Below are 18,981 nucleotides of genomic sequence, written 5' to 3' on the forward strand. Positions count from 1 at the left end.
TCCCTCTACGGTTCCCCTCCTCGCCCTCCCTCTTCTTTTCCCCCCCCCCCCCAAACCAAGTCCTCTCCAGTGATCATATAATATTATCCTGTGCCTGGGGAGAGTGCGTCTGAGCTGGTTCTTTGCCGCTCGACATCAACACACATCTTTGCTACAGTGCAACCAGCAACCAGCAACCAGCAACCAGCAACTTGGCTTGGTTGGCTGCTACTACCAACACACAAGAGATAACTAAAGAAAGAAAAAAAAGAAAAAGAAAAAAAAAAAGGGGGGAGGTGTTGGCATATTATTTCAAAGGGCAGATCAAGTGAAGGAAGAAGAAGAAGAAGTCAAATATATCTACAAAAAAATTATAAAGGAGGGAATAATTTTAACCCGTTTTTACTATAACTGCATCATAGGAGAAATCCTGTTCACACACTCCTTCAGAATCCTCTTTTAGACCAGCAGCAGCAGAAGAAGAGGAAAAGGAAACGGGAAAAATACCACACAGTATTTCCATCGCTCACACACACACACACACACACACACACATACACACACACACACACTCTCTCTCTCTCTCTCTCTCTCTCTCTCTCTCCACACACAGCCATCCCGCATCGTCGAGGCTTTCTGGTATTGTCCCGACTGCGTCCTTTCATCTTGAATTGGGCGGTCTATCTGCTCAGTGCTCTTCCTCTCGACTGATCAGTTCGGTTTGGTCATCACTGTTGAACTGTTCGTCGAGCCACTTGAATCACACCATCTCTCGACCCCGTGATCATCAGAAGTTGTCGTGAAGTGGAGGAGAGGATCCCTTTTGGTGTTACATAATTCTGGCCTCTTCATCGCCGCGTTATCTTACTTCATTGGCTGTGTTGTCGGGGGAGACATTGAGTTGTTCATCTCCCGCAAGCTCAAACGGTATGGAAGATCCTTTTTTTTTTTTTCTTTTCTTTTCTTTTCTTTTCCCCTTCGTTGCGGTTGCAGAACCGCATATTTCCAGCCCTCGGTTTTGCCTTCAACAATCCACAACACATGGAATTTCATCGCCACTAGCCACTTATAAAATACAACATCCCCCATTCTCTCTTCTCCTTAGTGTCCCTCTTTTCTACTTGGATCCGGTTTTAAGAGCCCCCAATTCTTTGTTTGTTTTCATAGTATTATTAAGCCTTGGCTCTCAAGTCAATAACTAAGAACACAACAAACACTCTCTTGCTGTCAACTCCACTTCGTTTCCTTTACAGCTTTCCACTGTCATAATACAGATTTAGAGGAAGTGGCGTTCTCTGACATCATAGATCTCATCATAGACCATTGAAACTTGGGTCGTCCAACAGCCTAGCCTGGTTCACACATTTTCATCATCTCAATCCGCTCTTCGAGTCGCGTCTCTCCCAAAAATGGAATCCCTTACTACCCACCCTTCCACTGCCCAGCAGGCGAAGGCCTTCACTTCTCCAGCGTCATTATCCTTCCCAGGCGGTGCTGGTGACCTCACTCCGCCATCCTTGGAGAAAGAACCAGGCATGATGAACGGATTGCAACAATCGAATGGTCAACTGCTGTTGGGGAATGCCACTGCTTCTGGTAACGGGGTGACTCCCGCAACTCCTGCTGCGACTCCTGGAGCTGCCGCTGTTGGTGGTCCTGGGGTTAGCGGCATCGTGCCTACTTTGCAGTGAGTATATTACACTTCTGAAGAATGCAAACCCCCTCCTTCTGGTTTACCAGAGAGCTGAACATAATAATTTTTTTTTTTTGGCTTTTCTTTTCAAAAAGAAATATTGTTGCTACGGTCAATCTTGACTGCCGTTTGGATCTGAAGACTATTGCGCTCCATGCGAGAAATGCGGAGTACAACCCAAAGGTACTGAAGCACCGATTTTCTCTTTACTCTGTTCCCCTCACTTCACGTGGGTAAGGAAGAATGTTTTATAGCCATGGCAATATATGGCTAAAACAAAATCTACTATCATATAGCGTTTCGCTGCTGTTATCATGCGCATTCGCGAACCGAAGACCACCGCCCTGATCTTCGCCTCGGGCAAGATGGTAGTTACCGGTGCCAAATCTGAAGATGACTCTAAGCTGGCCTCGAGAAAATATGCCCGTATCATCCAGAAACTCGGGTTCAATGCGAAATTCACGGATTTCAAGATCCAGAACATTGTCGGGTCGTGTGATATTAAGTTCCCCATTCGTCTTGAAGGGCTTGCGAGTCGTCATCATAATTTCAGCTCCTATGAACCCGAACTTTTCCCAGGACTCATTTATCGTATGATGAAACCGAAGATTGTGCTTTTGATCTTCGTCAGTGGCAAGATTGTATTGACGGGGGCGAAAGTTAGAGAGGAGATTTATCAGGCTTTCGAGATGATTTATCCCGTGCTTACTGGTACGTGTGGGGAATGATATCTTTGCGTTGCCTTCCCTTGCCTCTCCCTGGTCTGTTGACGTCTGCTAACTTTGTGTTCAAAGACTTCCGCAAAGTTTGATTGCTTTAGTCCTGCACACTTCTACAAGCTTCTCTCATCCAACGGGAACACTTCCCAAAACATTCTCCTTCCTACATTACAACAACTTATGTATAACAGGTGTTTTTTTCCTCCCCTCGTCCATTACCAATTGACCGGAGTCGCAACCCGGTGGACATATAATTTCCCCCTCGAGGTTTGAGCTCCCATGCTCAATTTAAAAAAAAAATAAAAATAAAAATAAATAACAATTACCCTCCCAAGCAAGCAACCGCCATTGAGAGAAAGGAAATTGTGTTTTTTTTTTTTTTTTTTTTTTTTTTTTTTTTTTTATAAAAAAATAAAAAATAAAACCTCGTTTCCTTTCTAGCTTCTAGTCGTGCATTTTCACGGAGTTATAGCGAATTTTTTTTTTCCAGTGTTTTGCACTACTTTTCCCTTGCTTAACCTTTCATTCCATTGCAAGGGGCTTGTTATTATTGTTCACATTAGAAAAAGTCGCGCTCTTTTCTTTCCCTAGCTACCGCAGACCTTATAGGGGATGGGGGTGCTTTGGCGCAAAATTGAAATTAATGGGGGCATTCATGGGGTATTTCTTTCTTATTTGGCATTTCTTTTTGAAGCCCGTGATATGGTATTTTCATCGGGTTTCTACGCAATTATGTGGGCCCACCACACTTCTGCTGCTTTGTTTCCTTTCTCTCCGTCATTTGACATGGGAGACAAATTTTACTACAACTTATTACGTTTTATTAAGTGTCCCTCTACTACTAGATTGTGACCTGGGTGGGGTTTTCTTTTCTTCATCAATTAATTCCTTCCATCTCCTCTTATCATTCACTATGGTATGTTTTAGTGATTGAATTGAATTGCATTTCCAAGCTCTTTAAATACTCATGGGGGGAATAAGGAATGTAGCTTTCCAAAGCCCGAGGGGCGGAAAAGTTCATTATTTTAAAACCGGGTTAAGTTTTGTTGGTTGACAGGAGGGTAAAATGTAGGGGAGTTTTTGAGTCGATATTTGAAGATCTGGGGAGATGTGTGTTCTTTGTTCTTTTAAGTATTGTTCTTGTGCAAAATTCCATGAAGGGTTGAAGCTGTAGCTCCAAGGACTCTCGCACAGAGGAGCGATTGCAAGAACAATCCGTAAAGTGCATAAAAATCAATATTAGAAAAAGATCCGGAGGGAGCAGGATGATGATGATGATGATGATGACAACAGGCCACCACATACAGCGCATACATAGAGATAGCCCTTCAGGAATCCATCATCCTCCCCCTCGCCAACTCATCCATCAAAATCAGCCCCTTGGACCCAGACCTGCTCCCATCTTCCGTCCACACAATCGCACAGGGAGCATCAGCAGTGTCAGACGAAGGAGACCTGGGCCACTCCCATAACTCCTGCAACTCCACGTCCAAACGGCCCTGTATCGCATCGACGATCTTCTCCCCGAGCACGGGGAGGAATTTAAACCCGTGTCCGCTGCCGCCGGTTGCGAGGAAGAGGCCCGCGTAGTGTGGGTGGTGTGTTATTAGAAAGTCGCCTGTGGGTCTGGTTCGGGGGTTAGAACGGAATGAATGATCAGGAAGACCGTAGTGAACGAGCGTTTTTTGTTTTTTTTGTTGGGGGGGGGGGCGCGGGTAGGAGGATTTAAGTACTCACGTATCTGTATACCAGCACACACGCGTTTTCACAAACGCCCGCTCCGCAAAGGCGGGCAGCATCTCTCTCAGCGCGGTTCTACATGCCTCCTCCCCCTCCTGCGGGATCGGCACGTCTCCGCCAGCGGGCAGACTGACCTCAATCGTCTCCGTCGTGGTGGTACGGGTGTTGTTACTACTTCGGACGGCCACGCGCTGCGGATTGCGGTAGCCGTATGAATGTCTCGCGATCTTCAGTAGGTTGTTGCGCGGCGGGATAATGAACATGCCCGTCGAGAAGTTGAGGACGGTAGGCATGTTGGCGAGCTTGGCTTGCTCGTCGTCGGAAATGCGAATGTACGCAAGCACCTGGCCTTTGGCCTCGGCTCTTCCCCGGAGATCGACGAGGCGGCCTGTCCAGGCTCCCGTAGCTAATACGACTAGATCGGCTGTGATGGTGCTGCCATCGGTCAGTTCGACGCCGGTTACCGTTTCTTTGGCTCCCACGGTTCCTGGATCACCTTCAGATACCCTTTGGCTTTCTGATGATGACAGGATCCGCTTGACCTCCCCGGTACGGAAATCCACCTTGCCCGTCTCTTCAACTTTCTTCTTCGCGAACCGCACGGATGCTTCCGCATCAGCCCATCCAGATCCCCAATTCACGTACCCGCCCGATACATGGAGGCCAGATCCATAGCCTGGCACTACCCTTTCCACGTCTTGCCTTGTAGGCAGCTCCTCGACAGCCTTGGGATTAAGAGCTTTAACATTCTCGTAGCTCTCGCGCACATAGCGCTTGCCTGCAGTGTCGCCCGATGACACCAGGACAAGACCACTCTGCGTAAATCGGCCTTTATGGCCCCAGTCTGTGTTGCGCCATTTTTCAAGAGCGGACTCGGCCAGGGTAACATACGCTGTCTTAACATAGTCTGCACGGACAATGCGGGAGGTATCTACAGAGGACCCGTGAGGGTTTGGGATGGCAGGGGACGAATCGATGAGGGTAATCTTGCCCGAATGGCGAGCGGAGAGAGCAAGGGCAGTGGATACTGTGACCTGTTAGTTTCTCTGTTCAGTTTCATTTTGCAGATGGGGATGCTCAAAATATATGTGCTTTCCCACTCACGTCCAAACACACCGCCCCCGACTATGAGAATGGAATCCGGCAATGTTGTTCCAGAGCCGTGATAGGTCTCATGCGCTGAGCATGTAGTTGTCATTGGTAAAGAATTGCAGCGGTCCTCTATACTGATTCGATGGGCGTGACGCTTTTGTTTTTTTCTTGCGCATTCAGCACAGTTGGAGGTGGTATCTGTCAGTCATTGGTCGGTAACATAGCTGGCTCGCTGGACAAGTGGAGATAAAGGGAGGTAGTTCGTATCGTATCATCTGGTGCCGCATCGGATCGTTAATTCGGGGCTGCGTCATTGGCTATTGTGTGCCGTCCCGGGTGTTGGTTGGACAATAAACCCGGGGCAATTCGAACCTGATGACTGGAAATGACATAGGGCTGGGTTCGGTTGAAGTTAGAAGAGCTGTTGGGTTGGAACCAGTCAGAGTTGACTAGTTATCGCTGCATCGGCAAATTTTTTTTTTTTTTTTTTTTTTTTTTTTTTTTTTTATTTTGCTGGGATTTTTACTTTCGAGCTGTGCAAACTGACTTCATCTGCTTTTTTGACACTTATCCCTAGTTCGCAAAAAGGAGTATAGAACGAGTTTCTCGAGATATATTTTTATCTCTTTTGATATACTTCTCCGTATCAGTGTGCTCTCACCCGTTAAACCGGTTTAGCCAATATCCATAGGTATATATAGATACCGATCCTGGCAGGCAAAGAAACTACAGATTGGCCTCACAATTGCTCTTGGGCATAGATTATCGATTTTCCAATCTATCCTCCTCCGTCTTGTTTTTGTCAGTCTGCGTTTTCTTTATCCCAGAACGACGGCTGCAGACCTGCTACAACCACTCTGAAGCATACAGCGCGTAACTCCCCCCCCCCCCCCCCCTGGGAACTATTACGTTGGGATTTTACATACATATATACACCGAATATCTCCATATCCTCCTTATAACTATTGACCAGAGTTGCTCTGGATTTTCCGATATACCTCAATGGTATCACCCGCAAGCACCAAACCGTCACCCAAATATGGCGGGCGCAGAAAGCCCACAGAGGCGATGAGGACAAAAGGCATTCTGAGCCCACTACCAGTTGTGCCATCTCACAGGTCAGTGGAATACATTAGAAATCCTGTTGGCTGTTTGTGATATCCTTTTTATGCGCTCTTGGGGAATTATTTTGCTTCCAAAATAGCGGTCTATAATATCCCTCCAGCGCGGCCACTGAGCAACCTCAACCCCTTCCCTTCAATGCATAGATATACTTGGTTCCTCTGTTACTATTATTTGAACCAAATACCATCACTTTGCCATCTGGATGTTGATATATCTTGCGCAACAGAACCAGGCCAACCCAGTCCACAACAGCACAGGCGTTACCCCGTACACGGTCAATAAATCCAAAAGTATTGACGGCGTGTGCAGTTGCCGTCTTCTGCTTCTCAGCATACGGAAGCTATCTCTACGTAACCTACGACAAGTCAGTGAAAACTTCCAGAGCTCTCTCCGTCCCTAACGACGTCTCGGATCGATTCCACAAAACCGCTCCAACATATGATGCGGAAGTGGAGATGGCGGAGAAGGTGATGGGCCTGGGCAGAAAGCGCAGGGAGCTGGTCCAAAGAGCCCGTGGTAATGTTCTAGAAGTCGCCTGCGGGACAGGGCGGAATATGGAATACTATTCCCTTGGGGAGAAACGGGGAGGAGATAAGAAGAGCGGAAAGGCGGAGATCCAGGGGTGCAGATCCGTCACATTTGTCGACCAAAGCCCGGAAATGGTGCAAATCGCCAAAGAGAAATTCGAAAAGATGTATCCGCATTTCAAGCTGGTTGCTTTCCGAACGCAGGATGCTATGGATCCCATTCCGCCTCCACCACATACTGCCACCTCAGCCCCTGAAACTACCCCCGGGCACCCTTACCAATTCGACACCGTAATCCAAACAATGGGTCTCTGCTCGCATCCCGATCCCGTGTCCTACCTCATCCATCTTGGTACCCTGGTCAAGCCTGAGCGTGGGGAAATTCTGCTGCTGGAACATGGCCGCTCACATTACCTGTGGGTCAACAAATTGCTGGATGACCTTGCGCCTGCCCATGCGGATCGACATGGATGCTGGTGGAATCGGGATATAGGGGAGGTTGTGCGGCGCAGTGGACTGGAGATCGTGGAGTCAAAGCGGTGGCATTTGGGGACGACGTGGAAGTTTGTGTTGAGGTCGAAGAAAGGGGGTCAGAATGGGTCAGGGGTAGTAGGGGAAGAGGGGGAGGAAGGGTTGATTGATGGGAAGAAGGAAAGCAGGAGGAGATGGCTGGGATGGGGAGCCAAGGAGCCATGATAAGTATGCTTCCGCGGTTTGAGTGGTTCCCGTTGTGATTCGTTGTGATACGCTTTGGCATTGAGACGAGGTTTTGTTGACAGGCTTTATTATAGAGAGAACTTGACTTCTGCTGCAGAGCAGTTTTCTATCATGCAATATACTTGAAACATTTGTAACCCTGATGAAGATATATCCATGCCCACAGTAGAATATATCTTCTCTTGAAAGAGTTCGAATTACAATGGTTCATGTATATACGTTTCCATTTTGTGCAGCATTTCGCCCTTTTCTCTGGGCGTCATATCATGATGAGTTTTAGCGATACAAAGACTGCGGATAGCAGCCTATCCCATAAATATTTTGAGCGCGTCAAACACAAACGACACCAACCATAGCCAGAATTAGAAGAAGAGAACGGACTAAGCCGGGTAGCTACATAGTCAGAAATGAAGTTGACACAACTTGGTTAGGCAGCATGGGTCGTCGATTTGTGTGTCCTAATCTGTCCGGGATGTATTAATAATTGCATTAGCGACATTTCGAGAGGGTCATAAATCATGCAACGGAGGTTGCTCTTGTATTATTTCCAACAGTGTAGTTATCCATATCCATAATAAAAGCAAGCCAATCCATGAGTCAGCAGATAGTTGCATGACGCCACTTTTCAGCCAGCGTGCAGAGGGCTCATGCCCCTATTTCTTTTTCTGCTCTTCTGACTGCTGATTGTTGTCGGATTATTGTTGATGGTTCAAAAAGTTGGCACGCAAGTTGTGAGATCATAACACAGGGTCCGCGCAAGTGGCTTGGCCGCGAAAATATTACCTATCGTTCCATCGGCGATCATCAACAACACTCCGAAAGGAGGAGATCGATATCGTGTGACACAACAAATATGTAGTTTGTGACAGAAGGTTTGATAATTGCCTCTGGTGACTGGCGGATGGATATGTGGGCGTATTATTTTAGATTTCTTGCCCCCAGAGACTATCGATATGGTTCCTGTATGAACTTCAAGTGGGGAGTTTCATTCGATAAATGCGCAGAGATTATTGAGTAGAAGGAATGAAAACCTGTTTGAGAACACCATAACCACAACTTGGCCAACCACTTAGATACCATCAAGATACATAGCAGCTTTCAATCAGGGTTTCCCCATCTTATTTGTGTCAACTGACAACAGGCGGTTCTCCATGGCTGTAAATATTATTCGTGATACCTGGACCAAGGACTGCTATTGGTACCCGAAGCTCCAGACGAGACCTGCATTGCGATGTGGAGGCTACAGCTGGAGGTCCTGGCCTAAGTTAATGCCCCAAGAAAACGGATGCGGCGCTAATGCATGTGTTCTGATTGGCTTTCGTTAAAACTTGAAGCTCAAGAAAACATAGAAGCGAAAAAATTACATCCATACATATATATAATTGAAGAGGTTCAGGAGGTTTGAAGAGGAGCTGCCCGAGGTAGCAGTGGTGGTGGTAGTAGTAGTAGTAGACAAGCCAAAGACGATCTCAGCATCCTCAGGTGATATTTAACCCAGCCAACCTCAACATCTTCATATGACAAACAACCGCATCTCCAACAATGACAGACTAACTACGATGGATATAGCTTCATCTACCGCGCGTTGATTGATTCTCCAGAATTCCATATCAGCTGGATACCCGGAATTACATCAACCCAACATGCCCCGTCACAGGTTGGCCTGTAATTCCGCAGCTACTCCTTTTGTGTTCAGGGGTAATAGGGGCAAGAGACGGAGTCTCGCCGTATATTCATCATTGCGTCAACAGATTTGATCTACAGGCAAGGTGCCTTGTTAACATCTTCCAAATACTATGCTCCGTTCTGCTGATCCTGGTGCAGAAAGTGATACGTCCCACAACACTACCTAGGCAGAAGTAGCATGACAAACATCCCAGATGTTCAAGATATAGTGTTTCAAAACTCCAGGACAGAAAGAATACTGCTTCAGTCGAGAAAACTAACCTAGATGACGTTAGCAGTTTGAAAAGGGATCTGGACATACATTACCTAGTAAGCTTCATTTCTGCTTAGGTTAAAGCGCTCTGTACGTTATTGATATTCTTCCACTGAAACTTTACTTGTGCGCAGTAGGAGATTTGGAAGTGCTGAGGAATTGGAGAGGACTTCACCCACTGGGAATGTCTAAAGTTACCCGGAACTTCGCGTGGGTCCCATCATGGCGTCTGGCTTCTTCTTTCGAGGTTCCCCTTGTTTTCTAGCTCGGTAGGGGAATGGGAGTTCCAAACGTGTCTGGTAAACTTTTCAAGGTTTCATTCTCTGCTCTTTAATTCGCCTATCCTTCACGAAGTGAAGTAGCACTAGGAATACCCACTCTAAGGGGTCCACCCTAACTGCTTCGGATTCGCGCTACTGCCTCAGATATCGCTTACCGTGTTTTTTGCTGATTATTTTTTGCCCACATGCAGGTTGGTACACGCCCAGGGTGATGAAACCTGTAAGTTTTGTTTGTCTCTGGCAGTGGAACAGCCGGGATACTCACTGCCCGCCCCGAGCTCTAGCTTTGTCACCGGTTACTAGCTCTGGGCATATATAGTTATTATTTGTTTGCCTTTAATTTACTTTTATCACTGGGAAATCAGCGCAAGTTGCCCGCGCTCAATGGAATCCTTCGTAGGAAGGTTCATCGACGTTGCTTCGGCACTTCCCACTGATTTTCGCTGCTTTTATTTTCAATATAACCATCCCTTGCTGCCATTTTCCCGCTGCTTGAGACATCAATGGCTCGTCATAGATCTCACGCCGCTTGAGCTCGCTTCCTTCAACCCGGACCAAGGTTAGATAAGTTAATTTTTTTTTTTTATCCTTTCTCCCTCCTTGTATAAATAGGAGTAATTATTTTTGCGTTTCGGTTGATTGGCAAAAAAGAAATTTATATTTATCTCACCCATCCATTGAACTTCTCCAAATTTTGGGGTGGTTTCTGAATGCCTGGTCGAATTAAAATGCGTTGATCTACTGTAAGATTGTTTTTGGAATTTTCGACCCATCCTTTCCGGCTGCAAATAAAATTTAGGAACTTTTGGGAAATTTCGCCGCCTGGATAGAGTTCCACGGCGGTGTGATACTTTTTTATGATTTGTCCTGGTTTAAACTTTGGCCTCCCTGGTCTGATGCAAGCTACCAAATAGGACCGCCGCCTCCAGAGATTTGCGCACTTCCTCGTCGCCATTTTCGCAACCTGGTCTGGCTCCTAATGTGGTGGTATCTGCCTTGCTAGCTCGCCCCCCTAGCTTCGCTGAACGCCTGTCGCATTATTCTTCCCAGCCACACAACGACCGATCCACAGACCCTCGCCTATCCAATCAAAACGCTGCGTATTTCTTCGAATAATCCCGTCGTCTCCTAGCTGAAACTCACAATAAACCAAAAAGAAGCAATCCTTCCTTACTCCTGTTTTTTTTTTCTTTGTCTTGGGAGTCCCCCAGTTAGCGTGTTGTTTGCGCTCAACAGCTCTACCCCCTTCTACAACTTCCGAAACAAAACATCAACCTTCCTCCTTCTCTTCTTTTCTCCCTCATGATTTATTTTGTTTTATCTTCTATTCATCTAAAGCAATGCCTTATAACACTCGCCGCAAGTCACTGTCGCTACCGTCGTTAGGTATTCAGTTACCGAGTTCGTCGCGCTCCCAGCGCTCCCCCACCCACAAGACCACTTCCGCCTTAGAGACACAACAACCACCATCGAAAAAGGTCAAGCGGTCCCATGACTCAGTGTTCAGGTCGCCTTTGTCAGTTTCATCAGAATCCCCGGAATCAACCTCGCAAAAAGACGAAGTAGATGGCTCTCGTCCAAAGAGTCAGAGAGGCGCTGGAACCTTTGAGCACACGCCGCCACCATCTCCCGAAGATTCAGGGATCGCTCCCAAGATCGACACGGAAGGAATCAACGATGATATTGTGGTTTCGGTCATTGAGCAACTGGAAAAGACGGGAAATAGACCTCATCTCATCAAGGAACTTGCCACTGTCCTTTCAACCACCAATGACACTGTTGCGAAGTGAGTGTTTTTAATTTTTCAGAGAGAAGTTCATTGTCCTGTTACTACATATGAAGAGAATCTATCTAACTTATTCTTTGTTGTGTCGCGTTGCAGTTCCGCGAATGCCGCAGCCTTGTTATCGTCGCGGTTAAGTTTGTACTTGAAACGCTCGTGGACGGCACTTTCACCATGTCCGGTCGCGAAGGAGTTGATCCCAGTTCATCCACGCAAAGTCTTTTATTACCTGACAACATCGCCACATCAAGCACTTCCAGAAACGTCTGATGATATATTCTCTCCGACCATGGGATCGAAAAGGATCACTCCCAGTATATCCGACCCAAGCATTAATTCTGATGATGCGGACGAGGATTTAGCTCGAGAGCGTGCTCGCCTAAGCCCCAGCCCAGAAGTTGATTTATCAGCTCCAGAGTTTGGTGACGATGAAAATGTTGATCTGGATGACCACGCAGCCCCTGGCGGACCCCACACCTCAACCGCAAACTACGGTGTAAGGAGCAGTCTGCCAAACCTCCACAATCAGCGTGTAACGTATAATAGCCGATCGATATCTCCACCTCTTGAGGGGGATGAGAAGGAATTTACCCAGACAGCAAGCTCTGTTCGCGAGCGAACATCCTCAGAAGAGGAGGCGGCGAAACGACGACAGGATCTCGAGAAGGATGAAAAGCCTCAGGATGATCCGGTGAATGGAAATGAATCATCTGTGGGTAGCAGTGACGTGGAAATGGATCAGTCTACCTCGTCGCATGGCGAATCTAATCGTCAAGACAGTGATTATGTTGATTACTTTGCCTCTCACATACTTCAGAATCCCGGTCATGACCAAGACTTGGATAACGCCACCGCTACTGCGCTCTTTGGCGCATCTCCGTCACCTTCCGTTTCTTCTGAAATGTCCACATTCACTTCAACTACCAATGCCACATCACATGCTGAGGCTGAGGCGGACCTGAATATGGACACCAAACGCGTCGTGAACGACATTTCTGTTGGGCTGCTTAAAGGAGAGAACGACGTCACCGCAACTATTGGTCGTGGAATTTCTGCCACTAGAATCGCCGTGAATAGTGCTGGATTAGCCGCCGGTTCCAAAAGATCTATCGCCATTCTTGAAGCTGACGAGGTGAATGCTGCCCTGGTGGCATACGCGAACGGAATGGACGGAGACATAAAAACATCGTTCGATATGGCTGATGGTTCTACCAACGAAACTGCCAATGACAAATCGGGTTTGTCAATAGGCGATCCTTTCGCCGGATTTAAGTCAGTCATGGATCTTGGTATCGAAATGGGATCGGGACTCGGACTAGAGTCGTGGACCGACCTACAAAGCCCCGAAACCGTGGAGGTTGACGAACTCGATGAGATATTCGCGAACGTCTAATCTCAAGAAATTAAAGGACAAACAAAAAAAGAACAATTTTAAGCGTTTCTCCTTCCCACCGATCCCAATATTTCCCTTCCATTTTACAATGCGCCCGAAGGGTCGACATAATTATATCTTCTTTAATATCGATTTTCTTGTAAATACACATACTCTACTCTTGTTATTTTTGGCTGATTTTATTTTAAATTTTTTTTTTTTTTTCGAAATTGGAAGGTCTTTTTATATTCCCATTTTGGTCGGGATCGTCAAGGAATCCTATTGTCTTGTTTGATATATTCCTACGGACAGGAATGGCGTTTACGGGTTTTGTGGGACGTGTTTTTCGATCTGGGATCGGCTACTTGTTTCTATATGTACCTCCTTTTTTTCTCTCGTCTCTTACTGTGCTTAATGCTTTTTTCTTTAGGCCGGGTTGCGTCAGTTTCTGTCTGTTTTCAAAACCTCTTGTGTTCTTAACAATTTTTATTACTATTTCTTCTAAAATCCGCCTTTAAGGTACCTGATTGTCTTTTGCGCCCTCTGTATGACCTCGTTTTTTTACCTTCTTGTTCTTTGCTTGCCGACTGAAAGAGGGGAAATAAAGGAAATTAGAACGGTTCCTGGAAGCAATTCCCAAATCATATTTATTTTCAACCTCCATTCCCCACCTCTATTCCTAGCTTCTTATTCTCTCCGTTGCCTTGTCCTTCTTGTTCCTGGTATAAACTAAATTTTTTTAATGAAATTAGGGCTTGTCTGTTTTCGTCTATTTTAACAATCTACGAAATAGCGGAACTAAACTTAATTTTAACCCAGAATACTACATTAATAAAATAACACCATCTGCTTGTATTTCTGGGTGTGCGACAGTTGCTGCACCTTGGTGAATGCTTGTAAGTGTGGCCTAGACAGCAGGATTGAATGACAGGCTGTTCAGGTGAATGAATTAGCAGCTTCTTTGTGTTGAATTGTGTTGAATTCTATAGTTAGAACTTTATTGATTTACTTCCTTTTCTCATTTGTTAGGTTTGATATTACTTAAAATAATAATAATTATTATTTTATATATAAATTTTAAAAATAATTTATTTAAAAAAATTTTTATTTATAAAAAACTTTTAAAATTTATTTATCTATTGATATGATTAATAAAAATTATTAAATACTTTAAAAATTATATTAATAATTTCAATTTTTATAATTAGTTATATTTTTTATTATTTAATATTTAACTTTTTATTTAAATTAACTATTATATAACTATATAAAAAAATATAATTAATATAGTTAATATTTATTTTAAATTTAAAATTTATTTATTTTATAAAATTTATAATTAAATATATTAATAAAAATATATTAATACTTATTAATTAATTTAAATATTTTAATAATTTAAATTTAATTAATATGATAAATAAAAAATTATAATTAATTAAAAAATTTTATTTTTATAAAATTTCTTCAGCTCCTTTTAATATTATATTAAAATAAATTCTTATATTGTACTAGGTTTAATTTTTTTAAATCATTTATACCAATATAAAAAAAAATAAGTTTAAATATCTCACTATAAATATAAAAAATATACTATTTAATAATAGTTAATCACTAACTGAACTACTTATGAAAGAGTTCAATAAGAGAGATACTATTGAAATTGCTCAAAAACTTTGACCTCGGATGTTGGTATGTTCCATCCAGAGCTGCCTGGACCTCCGAATTCCACGCTCAGCTCGCATAGAAAGTAGCGCTGATCGCAAATTGTCGGCCACTCCTGCTCAAGCTTGCGGAGCTGGACTCTTGGTCCTTTCGAGGAGGGGACTGACTGATCTCTCTGCAGACCTTGGGGAGCTCTCGTTTGATATGGTCTCCCAAAAGGGCCTTGGCGGACGGACGCCCGCAATGATTCCACACCGACTCTGGCCAGATCGATGCCCTGCTCTCTCCACGGTGGGGATCGAAAGAAAGAAACGTCTGCGTGACGAACTTGTGGACACTGCCTATAGTTAACCACATCGACTTGCTCCTGCAGAAAGACTCTTTCCTATCGACCTTGGAGGAATGTGCGGGGGTTTGCAGCAGATGTTCTTCAACTCCTCGTGCAAAAACTTCATTTTGACGAAATATAAATGCCCCCACTGTGATAACAACACATGGGGAAGGAAAGGTACCTCAAGCAGATTGAGGCTATCATTGCTTGCCCTGTGGAATATTCGCGCTCGGACTGGAGCGAATACGCTCTGTAAGGGGCTAGTTAACGAGCAGTTAAGTAAGCAGCGGCCTTTTTTATTTTTAGCAGCGATCGTGGGTACAAGGGCATCCAATTACGACTTAACCAACATGAACATGATTTGAAGGAAGGATTGATATTGGCCTGCATCCATGGGCCACTTGGCCCATCTGTATTGGTAAGGAGCAAGCCATTTCCTTGAAAATGGTTCTGTGTCGCTGTTATAAGCGCCATCATACCACCCTGTCAGTTGCTCGGTGTCAAGGTGATAGTGTCAAAGTGATAAGCTCTCAAAACTGGCAAACTTCCAAGTAACCTTGCTTAATCAATCCCCAGACCTCTACAGTAAGAAATGGCCCATTAACTAGAGTGTAGTCATCAATCTAATGAATTTGAACGCTGCGGTACAGGTATGGGCAGTAAAAAGCGGCTATTTTATCGCCATTCACCACCGAGATCAAGTGTCTCTTCAAGAAAGAATACGCAACACGTACTGTGCATACCACTGGGGAGTTCTGTTGGCACCTAAGAAGTCCAACGGCCGCGACAACATGGCATACGACGTTTCGGACGGCGTTCGGTTGGATAATGAAACTGGACAAGACCTGAACCCAGAAAGAGATTGGTTCTTCAGGATTAGGAACGTGAATTCCGTTGGACAGTGGGCGGTTGGCTGATCGGAAAAGTTCCTCCGCAAACGGCAGAAAATGACCTTGAAAACATCCTCAGGAGTGTTGCTCTGCCGGATCCTTAAGAAACAGGAGAAAGGTGTCGCCATTGGGTCTGGAATGCCATATCCACCCTAAGGAATGCATCGGTGATACTGAACTTTGATATCGAAAATTTCAAAGTCTGGATATTGGATTATGCCAATCAATGCCTGGCCAACCCCGGTCCAAGCGGGATTTGTGACTATAAAGAGATAAGCTAGTTGCGCGAAACATTTCCTGGTTCATTGTAGGGCCTCTAAAGAAGGCGCTCTGCCACAAGCTCGTCCGCATATGAAGGAAGCTTAAGTTTGATGCTCTCGGGCCAGTCCGGCACCTTGAATGAAATGTAATATGCCTTGGTTAGATCCCAATACTCTAGGTACCAGCCTGCAAGTGCCAAGTCAACAACTCCCGCAATTCTGCCATTGCGAATGATACTCTGATATGCTGATACCTTCCCGGCCAGGAAAACTGCCCGATGCCGTGGGAGATGCTATTGAGTACTTATATTTTGTCCATCCGGTGCCTTTCTACCTAGCCAAGAGCGAACGACTGCAAGCGCCAGGGAGCAGTTGATTCTCTGGGTTAAGGCAATCGCATTGGTCGGGATTGTAGGGTCCAGTCCGACTGATCATGGGCAAAACACCTTTGTCGGCTGCACGTTGTTGGAGCACCTCCATGACTGCCGGCTCCTGGAGGGTTGAAAAGGCTACGCTTCCTAATTTGAAGATTCCTTCCTTGTGACAGGCAATGGTTTCAATCGTTGGGCCGAGCAGTTTGGCATGATCCATCGCAATTGAAGTAATGGCCGTCACCGTCGGCATTTCTATGACGTTCGTTGCAACAACTTCTCCGCCAAAGTGGGTCTCATAAATCGCCACGTCCACTATCTCTTCGATAAATACATGAAAGGACAGCAGGGTCAGGAGCCGAAGGAACCGTGGAATATTGTCAGATATCAGCCCTTTCAGCGTTGAAGCTATTCCGGAAGCACTAGTTCTCGCCACGCCGGCACTTCGATTGTTATCCCTTGTACGAGGCCATCACTTATATGAAACCTGCTCTTTTTATCAGAAATAGGGTGATTCAGTTTCCCAGTATATATAAACGTGGTTCAACCCCTCATAAAACTTAGTTAGTTAGAGACAAGCAGCATGCGAATGACACTTTCTTTTACCACACGAAGAACCGTGCATAACGTACATACTTTAATAAATATCTAGGTTGTAGTTTTGCTCGGTAGCTTATCCCAGACCTTAAAAAAGCGCGTTGCAAAGGGGTCTTTCGATATCGGTTCACCATTAATGCGAATCCTCTCACGTATGTCCTTCATATGCGGGGATGTGTATAGCCCTATTTTCTGAGGGTCTCCGGTCATATCCCCGTGCGCCTTGAGGAGGGATGCGATGAATGCACAGGTGCTGCCCTTCCCTTTCGTCCCTGCGACGTGTATAACATTTAAGTGGCTCAGGTCTCCAATCTGTTCTTGTGTTCAGCAACGATTTTGATTGTAGTAGATGATGCAGATGTATGTACTGAGTGACCAAGAAGTTTTAGCCATTCCACCATGTCATCTGAGCCACGCATGTCATCCAAGTTAAGGCTTTGGGGGTCGCTCGCCTCGTGTTTAAGCGATGTATGGCTCTCTGAAAAGGAATAGTGGGTATATATCTTCCTATGTTATGGCGCACTAACCTCGTGGTTTCTTTCCATTTTTCGTGCGCGTTTTGGAGTTTTTTTCCTTGAGGCATATGGCCATGAGCATTGGAGAACAGCGTCTCATATAATATTGGTCACAGAACCAGGTAGGAGTCTTAGAAAAGCTAAACCTAATCAACGCGTGGAGTGGAGGACCACAATTGCTCTAGGAACTTCGTTCCCCTTCCTGGCATGAAGTCCTGTTTAGGCTGCCCCTTAAGGATCCTTTCTGCTGATGCAAGTGTTTCCCCAGCCTCCGAGTCGCTGACCTTGAGTTTCACCAAAACAGGAAGAGAGAAATTACTCCACTGTAGAAGTTGCCATCAGAAAATGTTTTGTTATTTCCCGCAAGACACAGTGCAGTCCCTAAATTTTGATGAGCTTCCTCCCATCGATGCTCGTACCAATCGACGCGTACCAGGCTAATCGTTGAACGCCCAACTGATCGGGCACATCGGGCACATCGAGCTCCACCTTTCCTTCTATTCTAGGAGGTGCAAAAACTCAACAAGTTCCTGGAGGACGCCTCTGGCGGCCTCTGTTAGCGAAAGAGCCACGCGCCGGAAACACCCGGAGTTTTTCTTACCATCGACTCTTAGCCGAGAAACCTCGTTCATAACCAATTTTTCGGCTTCATCCCCAATGCATAATTCGCAATAAACATCCGCAGGGTGGTGAATTATATGATAGCGAGTAGTGCTGACCGTGACCATATGGAGGCATGGTTCAAGGTATCCCGTGCTTCCGCGAAATCTCCTTAATACCGTAATACCCTACCAAGTGCAGTGTTCTTCAATCGGGAGACTTTAAGCTCCAGTCCGGATGGTTGCGAGCGTAACTCCCAGCTTGTCAAAAGAAGCGTCATCTTGGCGAACTCATTGCGTAGTAACCTGTTTTCTGCCCGAGAGAGTACTAAACGGCCATATGAGCAGTGAGATCGTATGTCTGTTGATGTGCACGAAATCTTCTCCAGTATACCATTTATCACAACATCAGATTGGTCGTGGGTTCCCTGAAGTCGCAGGGATATGCTTCTCTGAGTCGAAATAGCCATTTGCATATGATCTGGTAGCTGGGAGCCTCGAAATTTTGCTAGCAACGAAATTATGTTGCTTGCGCGAGACGCGCCAACCAGTCTGCATGCCGCGAAAGATGAATCTATCAAGCTATTGCAGGCATAGGTTGATAGAGTTAGGTTGGGGGCTTTCCGTAGATATTGCGAAATCTCATGTACATCCACACCTCCCCCCACCCCCCCCCCCCAGTATCTTGTTCGGTAGGGGAAGAGGGGACATGCGTGGGGCAAGAGGATGGTGTGGAAGTGATGGGTTGCGAGTACAGTACACGCGGCATCGTAGGGAATAGAGAGA

The 18,981-nt window shown here is 45.5% G+C and overlaps 8 protein-coding genes across 8 annotated transcripts; 5 read left to right on the forward strand and 3 right to left on the reverse strand.

Annotated features, from left to right (window-relative positions):
- Positions 1-1,388: 1,388 nt before the first annotated feature.
- On the forward strand, positions 1,389-2,400 carry PADG_00579 (TATA-box-binding protein; the record flags this gene model as incomplete). Its single annotated transcript, XM_010757591.1, has 3 exons — positions 1,389-1,666; positions 1,768-1,855; positions 1,969-2,400. The coding sequence occupies 3 exons, from the start codon at positions 1,389-1,391 to the stop codon at positions 2,398-2,400; spliced, it is 798 nt and encodes a 265-aa protein (XP_010755893.1).
- Positions 2,401-3,719: 1,319 nt separating this feature from the next.
- PADG_00580 (uncharacterized protein) lies at positions 3,720-5,329 on the reverse strand (the record flags this gene model as incomplete). Its single annotated transcript, XM_010758108.1, has 3 exons — positions 3,720-4,017; positions 4,129-5,158; positions 5,236-5,329. 3 exons carry the CDS (start codon positions 5,327-5,329, stop codon positions 3,720-3,722), a joined length of 1,422 nt encoding a protein of 473 aa, XP_010756410.1.
- Positions 5,330-6,225: 896 nt separating this feature from the next.
- PADG_00581 (uncharacterized protein) lies at positions 6,226-7,571 on the forward strand (the record flags this gene model as incomplete). Its single annotated transcript, XM_010758109.1, has 2 exons — positions 6,226-6,341; positions 6,575-7,571. 2 exons carry the CDS (start codon positions 6,226-6,228, stop codon positions 7,569-7,571), a joined length of 1,113 nt encoding a protein of 370 aa, XP_010756411.1.
- A 3,581-nt stretch (positions 7,572-11,152) lies between these two features.
- Positions 11,153-12,988, forward strand: PADG_00583 (uncharacterized protein; the record flags this gene model as incomplete). Its single annotated transcript, XM_010758110.1, has 2 exons — positions 11,153-11,598; positions 11,695-12,988. 2 exons carry the CDS (start codon positions 11,153-11,155, stop codon positions 12,986-12,988), a joined length of 1,740 nt encoding a protein of 579 aa, XP_010756412.1.
- Positions 12,989-14,653: 1,665 nt separating this feature from the next.
- On the forward strand, positions 14,654-14,983 carry PADG_11119 (uncharacterized protein; the record flags this gene model as incomplete). The annotated part of the gene is made up of 1 exon (XM_010758416.1): positions 14,654-14,983. The coding sequence occupies one exon, from the start codon at positions 14,654-14,656 to the stop codon at positions 14,981-14,983; it is 330 nt and encodes a 109-aa protein (XP_010756718.1).
- A 143-nt stretch (positions 14,984-15,126) lies between these two features.
- PADG_11120 (uncharacterized protein) lies at positions 15,127-15,880 on the forward strand (the record flags this gene model as incomplete). The annotated part of the gene is made up of 3 exons (XM_010758417.1): positions 15,127-15,215; positions 15,270-15,381; positions 15,614-15,880. 3 exons carry the CDS (start codon positions 15,127-15,129, stop codon positions 15,878-15,880), a joined length of 468 nt encoding a protein of 155 aa, XP_010756719.1.
- A 289-nt stretch (positions 15,881-16,169) lies between these two features.
- PADG_11121 (uncharacterized protein) lies at positions 16,170-16,737 on the reverse strand (the record flags this gene model as incomplete). The annotated part of the gene is made up of 2 exons (XM_010758418.1): positions 16,170-16,384; positions 16,464-16,737. 2 exons carry the CDS (start codon positions 16,735-16,737, stop codon positions 16,170-16,172), a joined length of 489 nt encoding a protein of 162 aa, XP_010756720.1.
- A 395-nt stretch (positions 16,738-17,132) lies between these two features.
- PADG_11122 (uncharacterized protein) lies at positions 17,133-18,665 on the reverse strand (the record flags this gene model as incomplete). The annotated part of the gene is made up of 5 exons (XM_010758419.1): positions 17,133-17,393; positions 17,450-17,559; positions 18,016-18,093; positions 18,198-18,310; positions 18,376-18,665. The coding sequence occupies 5 exons, from the start codon at positions 18,663-18,665 to the stop codon at positions 17,133-17,135; spliced, it is 852 nt and encodes a 283-aa protein (XP_010756721.1).
- Between the last annotated feature and the right edge of the window lie 316 nt (positions 18,666-18,981).

Source organism: Paracoccidioides brasiliensis (assembly GCF_000150735.1).
Source record: "Paracoccidioides brasiliensis Pb18 unplaced genomic scaffold supercont2.1, whole genome shotgun sequence".
NCBI lineage: Eukaryota > Fungi > Ascomycota > Eurotiomycetes > Onygenales > Ajellomycetaceae > Paracoccidioides > Paracoccidioides brasiliensis.